Source organism: Pelobates fuscus, chromosome 3 (genome assembly GCF_036172605.1).
Source record: "Pelobates fuscus isolate aPelFus1 chromosome 3, aPelFus1.pri, whole genome shotgun sequence".
In the NCBI taxonomy this organism is placed as follows: Eukaryota; Metazoa; Chordata; class Amphibia; order Anura; family Pelobatidae; genus Pelobates; species Pelobates fuscus.
Window position 1 is genome coordinate 299,350,095 of NC_086319.1, and position 14,423 is coordinate 299,364,517.

Genomic DNA, 14,423 nt, shown 5'->3' on the forward strand with positions numbered 1-14,423 from the left:
CTGGGAGACTAGGGGACACTGGCTGGGAGACCAACACTTGGGGACACTGGGAGACATGGGAGACATGGGGACACTGGGGCATATAGTGACACTGGGACATATGGGGACACTAGGCACACTGAGAGACATGGGACACAGACACTGGGAGACTTGGGGACACTAGGGACACTGGCTGGGGGACATGGGTGTGGTAACTTGTCTTCCTTGCATGATCATTTATCTTCCTTTCAGGACCTTCTTAAACAAAAACTAGGTGGGAGGGCTAAGAATCTTTCCTTCCCTCCCACAATTGCTAAAGGAAGTGAGGCATGAACAGGATGTGATGTAAAACACATCATCTCAACTAAGGGCATATAACATAAGGCCAGGCAGGAAATCAGTCTATTGCTTCCTTTTCTTCCTTGGTGGATGTGATGTTGGACTTGCAGCAGTGAGCCATTACTAGATGTGAAGGCCTAACCGTGGGTGAGATCAAACGTGTGGGGAAAGGGATTACTATATGGATAGATAGATTTAAAAGGGTTGTTGCTCCGTGGGTCTGGGCTGTGTGTTTGTGATACATTTATAGTATTGTGTTGTTGCCTTCTAAATAAATACCTTTTAATGTAGACGAACCTTGTGTAATATTTATATTAATTTGGTGATACACCACAATGGGGACATTGGGAGACATGGGGACATAGTGTCTCCGTGTTCCAATGTCTCAGTGTCTCCCAATGTCCCTATGTCTCACAGCATCCCCATGTGTCTCAGCATACCCATGTGTCCCAGTGTCCCCTAGTGTCTCAGTGTCCCCATGTTTTCCAGTGTCCCCAAGTGTCTTAGTGTTCCCAGGTCTCCCTGTGTCTGTGTCCCCATGTGTCCTAGTGTCTCAGTGTCCCCTAGTGTCTGTGTCCCCATGTGTCCCCTAGTGTCTGTGTCCTCTAGTGTCTCAGTGTCCCCATATGTCCCCTAGTGTCTCAGTGTCCCCATGTTTTCCAGTGTCCCCAAGTGTCTCAGTGTTCCCAGGTCTCCCAGTGTCTGTGTCCCCATGTCCCCTAGTGTCTCAGTGTCCCCTAGTGTCTCAGTGTCCCCATGTGTCCCTGCTGCCTTTCCCCCATCCCTCACTTACCTGAGCTGTAGACCTGCTGTCTGGTCTCTGTGATGTGTTGCTGCTCCCCCACGGATCAGTGAGTAGTGGAGAGAGGCAGGGATATGCTGTAACTTCCTATCCCTGCCTCTCTCCACACAGAGTGACCCCTACTGGCTGGTGCTGGTATTGCAGAGTAATCTCCATTTATTCTGAGAAAAATACCTGCGTTTGTATAGCAGGTATTACTGCAATACAGGCACGGCCAGGCAGCCTCAAATACCGGCTGTGCCAGTAAAATACCATCCAGGTGGCAAACCTAAGAGCAGTGTGTAAAAAAAAATAAAAAAAAAAAAATGTTTTTTTTTTTTTTTTTAATGGGCCTGGGCCTGGAGCTGCAGCTCCATCAGCCCCTATGTTAATCCGGCCCTGGGGACCATATGTGGGAAAAATATTACAAAGACAAAGAAAATGCCATCTCTCCACAGTAAAATGGAGATCGGTATGGAATATGCTGACGTTAGACTAATGTTACCATAATCTGCCAGGATCTCTTATTTTTACTTACTGGTGGACAAAAACAGAGAATATGTCAGCATGTCCTCTCTGCATAAGAGATACAACAACCCCAGATGATCGTTTCAGCCTTTTTTGGGCCTCATCAGCGAGATGTAGCTGATACCCCTGAAGGAACAGTGAGCACAGGGTCCACGTCTAAATTTCCCTTTCAACGTTGGATGCATTTGCTTAGTCCCTCCATAAGTTTAAAGGTAATTTAGACGTGGAACCCGTGCTCACTCTGCCTAGATGGGTATCAGCTAGACCTCGCTGAAAAGGTCAAAGAAGGTCAACATGATCGTCCAGGATTGCTGTATCCTTTGTGCAAGAGGACTTGCCAGTTCTGTACTACCCTTATGTGTGGAATCAGTCTGAAATGCAAATGATATAGGTTCTCTTTGTAATAGCACAAGTGAGCAAAAACATTTTTTAAACTTGACTTACAGTAATTAAAGTTGTAGTCTGCAGTAGCTAGAATCCAGATGTTTCATTTCCTGGCTTACCAATACTTTTGGACCAGGCTGGTTTGATTGGCTCTGTATTTCTCTCATTACCACAAAATGTTATGTTAAACCCACCTACCTTTGTTATGCTACAACAATATGGAGTGCTGCATACTGATGTGAACTGCATAGTTTTTGATTAAATACAATTGTAAACCTATCCTTTTCTTCCAGGGTCTGAAAATATGGAGTATCAGTTTGCTGTCAATAATGACACCACAGAATTTCATTTGAGAGACCTAGAACCTGCAAGCAATTACACTTTTTATGTGGTTGCTTATTCCCAACAGGGTGCAAGTCGCGCCTCACACCCAGTCACCGCACAGACCTGGGATGATGGTATGGAACAACATGCGTTGAATTTAAATTGAGTTATATACAAATAGGTTTAGCAAAAAGCTGGGAAACAAGAAAAGCAGGGAACACTGAACAAAAGTTTTAAGTGCATTATGTTATGTGGTAAAGCTTAATGGATTTTGAGTTGATAGATGTGGAAAAGCAATGCAAACAGGAACTTTACAAAAGTGTGAATTCATTATTTGAATAAAAGTATGTATGATGTTGTGAAGAAGGAGATGATATGCCTTTGTGGGCTGTACATCAATTTTTGCGCTCAGTAGTATTTCCGTTTATTAATAGGTGCCTTTTTGTACTACTTGCATTGTCTGCATTAATTTATTAATTAGTTATTAATAAAGTAAAACAAAAAAATATATTTAAAGACGTTTAACTAGTCATGAAGTGATTGTTTGCTCATTAAATTTTTTTAATAAAAAACATTAAAATATACCTTAATACAGTATTTAATTTTTTTTCTTTTAAAGTTACTAATATCCTCTGAGATGACTTGAAAAACATGTTTGATTCCCAAACATTTGCTTGAGACACCCCAGCAATTTCATGTCACACTTTAATTCCATGCAGAATATTCCTAATATTTGTAAACCTCGTTAAGGATCTCGTTAGGATGAACAAGGTCTGCTGCTAATGGAATTTATCAGATATAGTATATGGAGTAAAACTGTACATGGAATGGTAAAGGTGCCTGCTGGAAAAGTTTGGAAATACAAACACTATGCATCAAAATGACAACCATCATCTGCCTAAAGCACAATTATCCAGTGGTCTATGGCCAGGGTCACGGCTTGTTGCCATAAAGGAGCCCTGGCTAACGGAACCTAAGAGAATTAATGATTTTATTAAAGGACACGGAGGCTCATATTATGCTTATCTCTTTCTTTATTATACCTCAGCAGCAAAGAGAAGGTATAAGATATTCATAGAAAAAAACTCAATAAGAACAGGTTCTCAAAGGGTTAACATAACATTCCACCCTTAACCAATAGGAACAGTCCTCTTGTCCATAACCACCCATGTGACCTTTCCTCTCCCTCTTTCTTTGCTGCTGCCTCAGCTAAGTAACACCTAATTTTCTTCTCTCTAGTCAGAGGAATTTTATTGCTTATTTGCTTGAATTTATGTACTGTTTATGTATTTTTCCACAGTTTTCCTCCTTAGGTATACCCCTTTAAACCAGCGTGTCCACACGCTTTGGGGTTTTTCTTCACTCAGCGGTTTACCGCCTCAGGCGGTAAACCCACCCCCCCCCTCTCTGCTCCGGGTAGTTTATTACCCGTTCCATATCCCATCCTTCCCCCCTGAGCGCTCTCCGCGAGCGTTTTCTCCGGCGCGAGCGTTTCGCGGCCAGTAAACGCTCGCGCACGCGCACTGGCAGCCGCACAGAGCGACAGCCATTACCACTAACGGCTGACAGGATTTTCCCGCCTTTTTTCCCGACGCCCCCCTGTGATCTGAGGGGCGGGCGGGAGTACGCGGATTGGCTGCTGGCTGGGACTTGCAGCTTACCAGTGCTCCCTTGCGGCCATTCCGGAGGGAACACTCGGTAAGCTAACAGTCTTTTGCTTGTGCCTTGTCCTATCACTCCCAGCCAGCCACATTATCAGAATTCCATGTATATATACAGTTTGAGTGTACATTCACAATAGTTACACATACACTCTGTGGTTATTCAGTTGCTTGTGCAAACTGAATATTACACAATTTTCTCTCACTCCCTTCAGCCTATTTATCTAGCATGCTGAACCCCAGAGCCCAGGAGACTGGCACTCCTACTACTGCCAGCAAGAACACCAAGCTCCAGGTGTCCCCTGCCACGCGCCCACTCTCACCACAGAGAGAGGACGCGGCCTCCATGGAGCAGCTGAACTCGGAGGAGTTCCATACGCTCCTGGACGCGACCATGGCCAAGTCGGTCACACAGGCCATATACACGGCTATGGGGGCAATGTCAGACAACCTGACACAATCCATTAGTAACGCCATCCTGGCGTCTAATACCAACCCTAGCGGCCTCCACCCCAAGGCCCAAGATGACAAGCCTGCTTCCCTCACCGGTCGCAAGGCCACTGAAAAGACCCATCACGTGGGCAGACGAACCTCCAAAACACATATGACAGACAGGTTGCGCCCTGTCACTAATGAGGACGTGGGGCCCCCACGTAAACGAGCCTCCCACCGGGCAAAAACGGTGAGGAAATGGAAACGGGCTAAGGCCCAAACTGAGACATCCGACTCTGATTCGGAAATGGAGGAGGTACTGAACGAGTCTGAAGAAATAGACTCTTTTGAATCGGAGAACTCCTCTCCGGAGCGCAGCCTGGCAGCAAACCCTACCAACACGGGTAAGGCGGCTAAGGATGACTCCATCATCCTGGACCCTCAGGGCGAGCCCCTCTTTAACCCGGACGACCTACAACATCCTAGGTCTACCGAATGGTTTCCGGCTGACCATGTGGCCCAGTATATTGCGGCCAGGATTAGGAAACCCCTGGATAAAAATACCAGGAACAAGCTAAGGGCAGAATGTCCACGCCCGACGGTCCCTGATATGGCCTGTGCCACACCAGAAGTGGACCCAAAAATCGCCCAATTCCTGGGCAAAGCTGGCTGGAAGGCCAAAAAGGGTTTGGATTATTCGCTGCGCCACTGCCAGGACAAGGTGCTTGACTCCTTGGGCCCCAGCGCAAAAATCTTCGACATGGTCGAAGCGGCACTTTCAGGTGACACACCTGTAGACCTCCTGGCTATTCGAGAATGGGCACAGCGCTCTATTTGCCTCATCGGCAATTCCAACGCTGCACTAAGCACAGAGAGGCGAAAGGCGATCCTCATGAAGATCGACCCGAAACTGGTCAACATGGCCATATCTGAGCCTGGCACACAGGCAAAAGGCCTCCTTTTTGGAGACAATTTTGTGAAAGAGTTGGGTACCTATGTGAGCACATTTACAGCCCTGGACAAGGCGCAAACAAATCTCAAACGAGTGTTCTCACCAAAGGTTTTTGGGGGGGCTGGCAGACATCGGGGCCGTCTGTCCAGCCGCTCTTCACGGGGCTCCTACCGGGGCTACCGAGGCCCCACTACATCCAGGTTCCCACAGACAGAAGCCAGGAATCCTACACCCTTCTTTCCTGTCAGGGGCAGATCATGGCAGTCCAGAGGACACAGAGGTGCCACATACGGCCGACGGCCTTATGGTAAGTACTCTTCCCCTACCTTATTCTGGTATAACACATGTGGGAGGCAGATTATCCCAATTTTTCGGGGCATGGCAAAGACTCACGTCCGATGCCTGGATCCTCAACACAGTGCTAGGGTACCACATAGAGTTTGTGCAAAACCCGATACAATACACTATACCAAGGCGGATGGTGTTTGCCCCCCAAGACAGGGAACTAGTGTCGAAGGAAATCGAAACACTGACGGAGAAGGGCGCGATCTACCAGGTCGCGCCTCACTCCCCAGGCTTCCTGAGCAACCTGTTCTTGGTTCCCAAAAAGGGCGGCGGCGTGAGGCCGGTGATCAACCTACGCCCTCTCAATACATTCGTACGATACCACCACTTCAAAATGGAAGGGATCCATTGCCTACGAGACCTTCTCCGGCTGGGGGATTGGATGGTCAAACTGGACCTCCAAGATGCCTACCTCACCATCCCCATCGCAGAGGAGTGTCACCACCTCCTCCAGTTTCTATGGAACCATCAGACATGGAGGTTCCGCTGCCTACCATTTGGCCTCTCGTCAGCACCATGGTGCTTTACAAAACTGCTAAAACCGGTAGTGGCACTGCTGCGCAGCAGAGGGGTGCGCATGATCATATATTTGGACGATATGCTGATCATGGCGCAGGATGCCCTTATACTTCAACAACATCTATCCTGGGCACTATCCCTCCTTCACAACCTGGGATTCCTAATCAACTGGGAGAAATCGGTTTTAATCCCCTCCCAGTCCATGGAATTCCTAGGATTCACTATAGAGGCAGTCCAAGGGACCCTAAGCCTACCACCTTCAAAGATCAAGACTATCAAGAAGGAGATTCGCAGAACGCTGGCTCGTCCAACGCTCACCGTGAGACAACTAGCCAGAATAATCGGACTCCTCTCAGCCTCCATACAGGCAATCTTCCCGGGCCCCCTACATTACAGAGCCCTGCAGAGACTGAAAACAGCACAACTACAATCGGGTCACTCCTATTCAGACTCCGTGCCACTCGATCGCACAGCCAAAGAGGAGCTCAGGTGGTGGCTCCAGCACATGGAAGCATGGAATGGCAGAGCAATCTTCGGCACCACCCCAGATTGCATAATAGAATCCGATGCCAGCACGCGGGGCTGGGGAGCGCGTTGTGGTCCTATCTCCACAGGAGGAAGATGGTCCCAACCGGAAAAGGCACTACACATCAACAGCCTGGAACTTATGGCAGGCTCTTTCGCGCTGAAGAGCCTCCTGGGCCCCAAAACGCACTGCTCCATCATTCTGCGGATGGACAACATATCAGCAGTCCAATACATCAACCGCCTCGGCGGCACCAGATCCAAAATCCTGGCAGACTTAGCCACAGACTTCTGGCAATTTTGCTTGGAACGCAACATATCAGTTCAAGCCGAATACATTCCGGGACTCTCGAACACCGTAGCAGACTGGAACTCCAGATACCTACGGGATGCCAGCGATTGGCACCTGAACCGCGCAACGTTCTTAAAACTTCAGACATTATGGGGCCCGATGTACATGGACCTGTTTGCGTCGAGATTGAATACTCAACTTCCGAAATTCTTCAGTTGGAGACCGGACCCAGAAGCAGTAGCTACGGATGCATTCCTCCATCCATGGCCGGTCAGAAGACTATACGCTTTCCCTCCATTCGCTCTACTGGCACGAACATTGGTACACCTCGACCGCTCGCGGTCGTCCATGGTCCTCATAACACCATTCTGGACAACACAGCCTTGGTTCCCTTCACTCATGGAGATGTCCATAGATGTTCCCAGATTGCTACCAGAGCATCCACACCTCCTTTCGGATCCCGAAGGGAATCCACATCCACTGGTGATGCAGGGTCAACTCAAATTGCTAGCGTGGCTCCTCTCAGGGGACCCTGGGTCATACCAGATGTTCCACAGACGACTCTCGAACTATTGGCGGGAGCCTGGGCTCCAGGAACACGGAGATCCTACAGTACGGCCTGGAACGCCTGGAGTGGTTGGTGCATGGAACAACAAGTGGATCCCGTATGTGCCTCTGTGAATTATATGTTACGTTTCCTCACACTCCTATACAACCAAGGCCTGGCGTATCGGACGATCAACGTTTACAGATCAGCGATCTCCGCTGGACACAAAGGCTGGGAAGGATCCCCAGCGGGCAAACACCTACTGGTGTGCAGACTCCTACGTGGGGTTCGATTTTCCAGACCCCCACAACCCCGATACACATCAGTGTGGGACGTGAATCTAGTCTTAAACTTATTAGAAAGATGGCGACAGAACTCTTCTCTCACACTGAAACAACTATCAGCAAAACTGGCCATGCTCTTCTGCCTGATCTCATGCAAACGAGTTTCGGATGTTCGGGCACTAGACGTTGATGCACGCTCGTTCACCCCAACGGGAGTAACATTCAACATATCCAGACGTACCAAAACAACGATTTCATCAATATCATACCCAGCATTCCCTCATAACGTAAACCTATGTCCAATAGCCTGCCTGAAGGAATATGAAAAACGGACACAGGCATTTAGAAATCCGAGACACCACGAACTGTTTTTGGCCATCAACACGCCACACCAACAAGTATCCTCGGTAACAATAGCCCGATGGGTGAAGTGGATAATGACCACCGCTAATATAGACACGTCCATATATGGCGCACACTCCACCAGGGGAGCTATGGCGTCCAAAGCGTTCACTTTGGGATGCAGGTTGGAAGACCTATTGCGGACAGCGGATTGGTCCCGTGAGTCCACCTTTAAGGATTACTATTTTCACCCTACAGACCACATATCATCGACAGTCATTGCACAGCTTTGAACTAGCATAATATGAGCCTCCGTGTCCTTTAATAAAATTACCAGATTTTACTAATTACATGACGTAAAATCATGATTTTATAAAGGACACGGAGGCGAATATTCGCCCACCCGGTAAGTATGTCATTTCAACAATTGTAAGACAGAATTGTATGCCCACCCGATATATCCTGACATTGCAGGTAAGGTTGAGTTTGTCTAAATACGAGTCGATTATGTACCATAAGTTTTATTACATACCATAGCACATACAACAGGCAAGTTAATCTGTACAGATAACGAATACATAGAGTTAAACAATACCAATGTGGCAAACAGTTGCGAGACCATATTTTACCACCTCTTTTCTCTATCCCATTTCAGCTTGAAGATCTAATATCGAAACCTTCAGATGACCAGTTGTCAGCACAGTTCAAACGGATAACTTCTACAGTTCAGTTGCATAGAAGAGTTCGTTACAAGGGATAAAGTTTCCAAATTGTTCTTCTCAAGTTATGATGATCCAGCTTCGGCATGACCAAAGAAAGAGGGAGAGGAAAGGTCACATGGGTGGTTATGGACAAGAGGACTGTTCCTATTGGTTAAGGGTGGAATGTTATGTTAACCCTTTGAGAACCTGTTCTTATTGAGTTTTTTTCTATGAATATCTTATACCTTCTCTTTGCTGCTGAGGTATAATAAAGAAAGAGATAAGCATAATATTCGCCTCCGTGTCCTTTATAAAATCATGACTTTACGTCATGTAATTAGTAAAATCTGGTAATTTTTGGCATCCTGGACACCTAGGACTCCAATACAAGGCTGACCCTGCTCTAGTATCGCAAAAACTATTCTAACAGTTAGTCTACTAATGTGTCCTAAAGAGTCCTAAAAATGTGACAAGGCAGGGAGAGAAAACACAATTTTATATGTATTAGTTAGCAATATATTAGAGACACCCATAAACATATTGTAGTTGTTATGGTGCAAATCAGTCTTTGGGAGCACACAATAATTTTTAATGTGAAATTTCACTTTCACATTATCTGTACTGTCAAGATACATACTAGAGGGATCAAAATTTCCACTTGCCCACTAGCTACTGGTGAAAATTTACTGTGGCGGCTGAGTATAAATTCACCCCTGGAGAGGGTGCCATGCACCCCCCAGGCTTGCATTGGCAGGTAACTTTTAGGCCTGGTTAGTTGTGTTGGACATTTAAGCTGTGATGTATAGCATGATTGCTTTTACTTCAATGTGGTAATTTTGTTTTCAGAGCATTTAGAGACTCTGCTCAGATAACTGGATTTCATTGGATTTTTTTTGTGTTTGTGAAGATGTTTGCTCAGTAGCACAATCAAAATATGATAAGAATGTCTTAATATAAATGTCTTTTATATTATATGAAAAAGCACACTGAGACGAGCTCAGATATGTATGCAAAAGGTATGGGTTTTTCCAGTTATTAATTGTATACTTCTCATTGATCCATTTAAAATCAAAAAGTCCTCCATATGAATTCAGCTGATCAGTAAAAAGAAAATTCACACATAAGGATAAAATATGGCATCCCCCAGCCTACTTGATACGTGGAAGTTTTTTCCTCAAGGAGAAAAAAGGCATGCACCCTGTTCCAATGTTCTTTTAATATAACTAAAATTAAAATGTGAATGCTTCTTTAACTGATCATCTGAGTGTGGTAACAGTAAAAATGTTAGTATGCCAGTAGTATATATTAATCTCATTCTTTTGATCCAACTCTGTCAATTAGTTCCCGCTGCTGCGCCCTCTTTGTCTCTGATCAGCGACTCCCCAACTGATATCCACGTCAGCTGGCTTCATCTCCCCTCGGAGCTTAGCAATGGGCACATTATAAAATACCGCATTGAATACTACACCCAGCGGGAGGGTATGTGTGCTGCTTACTGTTATCGCAAAGCTATCACTTCCAAGTTATGTGCTGGTTCCACATCAGGTTTACTGAACAGCTGTAATGAAATGTGCAATTAGGACTCTGGAAAATAATCTGAAAATGTATATTGCATTTCACAAACTCCAACAATGCCTTATTCTGACATATTTCATTCATAATAGTATTGCTCTGCCTTAAATGTGTTCCATAGAATTACATTTTCACATGGAGGTAACATCTGTTATACCTTGTGTTGAGTAACTTTATTATAATCCTGTGAAAAAAGTATAGTGTGAAATTATTTAATTTGATTTTCCCAGTAAAGATATTTCCTTGTCTGTGTACAGATGTTATCACCTCTGTGGACATTGGTGGGAATGAGACACAGGTCACACTTAGCCCATTGCTGCCAAACAAGATGTACAAAGTGCGGATCTCGGCTAGCACGTCGGCAGGATTTGGAACCTTCTCTGAATGGATTCAACACCAAACTCCAGATCTGGACAATCAGACACAAGGTCTGAGGAAATGTTCGGTGATGCTGGGTGTAAACACTCTGGCTTTGTGCAATTCTTGCAGTTAGTTGCATTGTGTGATAATTCAAGTGGGCCTTGCCAGACTTGGATGTTCCGAATTCATATACTTAGGAGTGAACATTCGTTATGGTGTCTAGTTAGGTGTGAACAGTCAGTATTGTGTCTAGTTAGGTGTGAACAGTCAGTATTGTGTCTAGTTAGGTGGGATTATTCAGTATTTTGTTTAGTTAGGTATGACCATTGAGTATCGTGTCTAGTTAAATGTGAGCATTTAGTATTGTGTCTATCTAGGTCTGAACAGTCATTATTGTGTCTATCTAGGTCTGAACAGTCATTATTTTGTTTAGTCAGGTATGACCATTGAGTATTGTGTCTAGTTAAGTGTGTGCATTTAGTAATGTGTCTATCAAGGTGTGAACATTCAGCATTGTGTCTAGCTCAGTGTGAGATTTTAGTATTTTGTCATAGATAGTCCTAAAGGGCCTCTAATGAGTATTTGTTTTAAACAAATTCCCAATACATTAGAACTGCTTTCAGGACGGTAACATATTTAGCCCATTTGTGACACCATTTGAAGATCTCACGTGTACAGTTTGGCTGTGGAGATGGGCTCCTTGGAATTGACTCACCAAATCCTCAGTAACTTTTACTGTTAAAAAAAATATAAATCCAAAACAAGAGTGCACGTCATGATGGCTTCCAATTTGCTGAGTAGTTCCCAGAATCCCACTGTGCATAAGCCTGGCAGTTTATCCAAATCAAGAATCTTACATTCACCTATTTTTTTTCTGTAATTTTTACTTCTGTGTTTATTTCATATTTCCTAACAATGCTTGTCCAAGACAAAAAGGAGATATTAGCTAGAAATGTTTGATTTCCTTTTCATAAATAATGAAAAGAACCAACTGCTGAATAGATAAATAAATGATAAACAAAAGCACATGCACTTTAAAAATATATATATATTGTCTGATGGCCTCACTGTAACTGTCAAAGCTTTGGACACAAACTCATGAGAAAATCTACAGAAAAAAATATAGACAATGATATTTGTTTTTCTTCTGCTTTGCTTCTCTTTGTATATGCAGTCGATCAATCGCCAATGCAGTTGAAAGTAAGTGCCCACACCAATTCACTTTCTCTCAGCTGGCAGCTTCCCCACAGCGAGCACTTGGTCTCTGGTTTCAGGCTGTATTGCCGCATGGTGTGTCCTTCTCTGGAGTTGGGTGGGCCTTGCTCACAGCATGGGAAGACCTGGGACATGGGACCAATCAAACTGAAGAAGAGGCGAAGACAATACGAAATAACTCAGCTGAGTATGTTTTCTATTTTTTTAAAGCTCATTGACCCTACGATAGGACATACAAGGCTATTTTACTAACTTATCATTAGGACTTATATACTTATCCGTCTGACCACTCAGTAGAGCAAATACCATCTTACACCTATCCAACCATGTGACATGCAAGGCTAGATTATATGACATAGACCTCTCTATATGATGGACATAGCAATCCTACTAACTAACATAACTTTGGTGTGATTTACAAGTTTCATTTAATGGCATCTCAACGCTTCTTAAACAGATTTCATCTTCTTTCTTATGTAATGTAGGTGTTCCTTCACAGGATTATTCATTAAGGTGTGACTTGTTGAGAATTCAGATAGAATTCCATATTTGAGGCCAGTAAAGCCAAAATGTTTTTAAGTTTGGCTATTTTTCACCTGAAATTTGACATTCACAACAAAACATACGTCAATGAATATCTCTGACAATGTAGGATTGTGTATAGGCTACCCCTATTATTAGCTACTTCCCAAATCCTTGACATGACTTATCTGTTTGGCAGTGCCTGGGCAGCTGTACCAAGTCAAGCTGGTAGCATACTACAAAAAGCAAGAAGGACAAACAGCAGTTTGGGAAGGGATAACCAAGCAATTACCATCCTCACCACCAGGTAGGTAGTTTTATGGGAGCGTATTGTGTTAGCACATTGATCCACACTACTTTGCATCACTTCACTTCAGCAATAAAATAGTTAACATAGGTTACTAATATATCAAATTATGTTATAGACGTGCATACCTCTTTCTAATGCAGACCTTATGAAGCAGAAGATTCCCCCAATGCCTCCAACTCACATAGAGGCTGATTCCAATAGCTCTACTTCCGTGTGGTTAAGGTGGAGGAGGCCACATTTTGCTGGCAGCAAAATTGTAAACTACACGGTGCGCTGTGGCCTCCTGGGAGCCAAAAACAACTCACTGACCACGTATCACAGCAGGTAACAAAAGGACCATACTTGCCTATGATATAATCATCCAGAAACAAATACAAGAGTTCTGGCACTTTCTATTACAATAAATAGTTTTACATGTTGAGATTTTTTTTTATTCATGAGTTATATTGTTTCATTGTTCTCAGTCCCACCGAGGAGATTCTGATCTCTGGCCTGAAACCTTATACCAAGTATGAATTTGCAGTTCAGTCCAGTGGAATCGGCATTGATGGCCCATTTAGTAATACAGTGGAGAAAATGACATTTCCAGACAGTGAGTAAGAGAGATTCATAAGTCAGTGCTGCTTTTAGCTGTGTAAACCAACTCTGGTGATGAATTGATTTATTTTGCATTTTGTTTATTTTCTACAATGCCTCTTAACACTGCTGATGAACCAGTTTAGTTGGTAAATGCTCCAACTGTAGTACTTGTTTAAACATCACGGTAGTTTGTTTAATTTCCAGCATGCTTAGCTAACCATTTCATCTTGCTGATGTTCACAAAACTTTATAATGTATTACATGTATTTTTATGTATAAATACTTTTATACGAAATGTTTTTTTTTTTATCTCCTGGAACAGCAATATATGGTACAGTACTGTCAAGTACTGCCTGTATTATAGCAACACCTAAAGATACATTGGCATTTGTTTAAGCAAGAGTTATAAAGTGAACATAATAACAAACAGTTTAAAGATACTTACACTATGTAGAGATGGAGTAGAAATTGAAGTCCTTCATGGTTAACCATGCCTAGAAAGAACATTATGGCTAGGGGCGAGACACTGCTAGGTTGGCAGCAATCCTATCACAAGACAAAGTTCTCTGACCTTCACTCATGATAAATCCCAAATATTTTACCTTTTTTAAGAGAAACCTTATGACCACAATCGACCAGGTGTTGCAGTAGGTGAAGGGAATCCTTATGACAATTGTCTTTATCTGACTGCACAGCAGAAGGTCATCCATGTATTGAAGCAACGTAGAGCTACATGGGGAAGCCCGTGACTCAAGAGTCTTATCGACCATTGCTGAGCAGGCTGTGGAGGAGTCACAGTAGACTTGGGGAAGTAGGCTCTATGTTTATTGACTGCCTCTATATGTGAAAGCAGTGGTTTTGTGTCAGGATGTACAGGGATCCTAGAAAATGGAATGGAAGTAAAAAAGAGAGTTAACATCTGTTACAATA

General features: G+C 44.0%; 1 protein-coding gene across 3 annotated transcripts in view; it reads left to right on the top strand.

The window, feature by feature from the left end:
* IGDCC4 (immunoglobulin superfamily DCC subclass member 4) overlaps positions 1-14,423 on the top strand; it is an 87,350-nt gene that overhangs the window by 49,716 nt on the left and 23,211 nt on the right. For 2 of the 3 annotated variants that reach the window (XM_063448779.1, XM_063448780.1), the window contains exons 8-14: positions 2,305-2,469; positions 10,277-10,414; positions 10,765-10,935; positions 12,042-12,269; positions 12,804-12,911; positions 13,055-13,238; positions 13,379-13,506. In XM_063448779.1, the coding sequence (XP_063304849.1) occupies positions 2,305-2,469; positions 10,277-10,414; positions 10,765-10,935; positions 12,042-12,269; positions 12,804-12,911; positions 13,055-13,238; positions 13,379-13,506 (1,122 nt within the window). The remainder of the gene's footprint in view (positions 1-2,304; positions 2,470-10,276; positions 10,415-10,764; positions 10,936-12,041; positions 12,270-12,803; positions 12,912-13,054; positions 13,239-13,378; positions 13,507-14,423) is intronic. The other variant, XM_063448781.1, reaches the window with a different exon arrangement.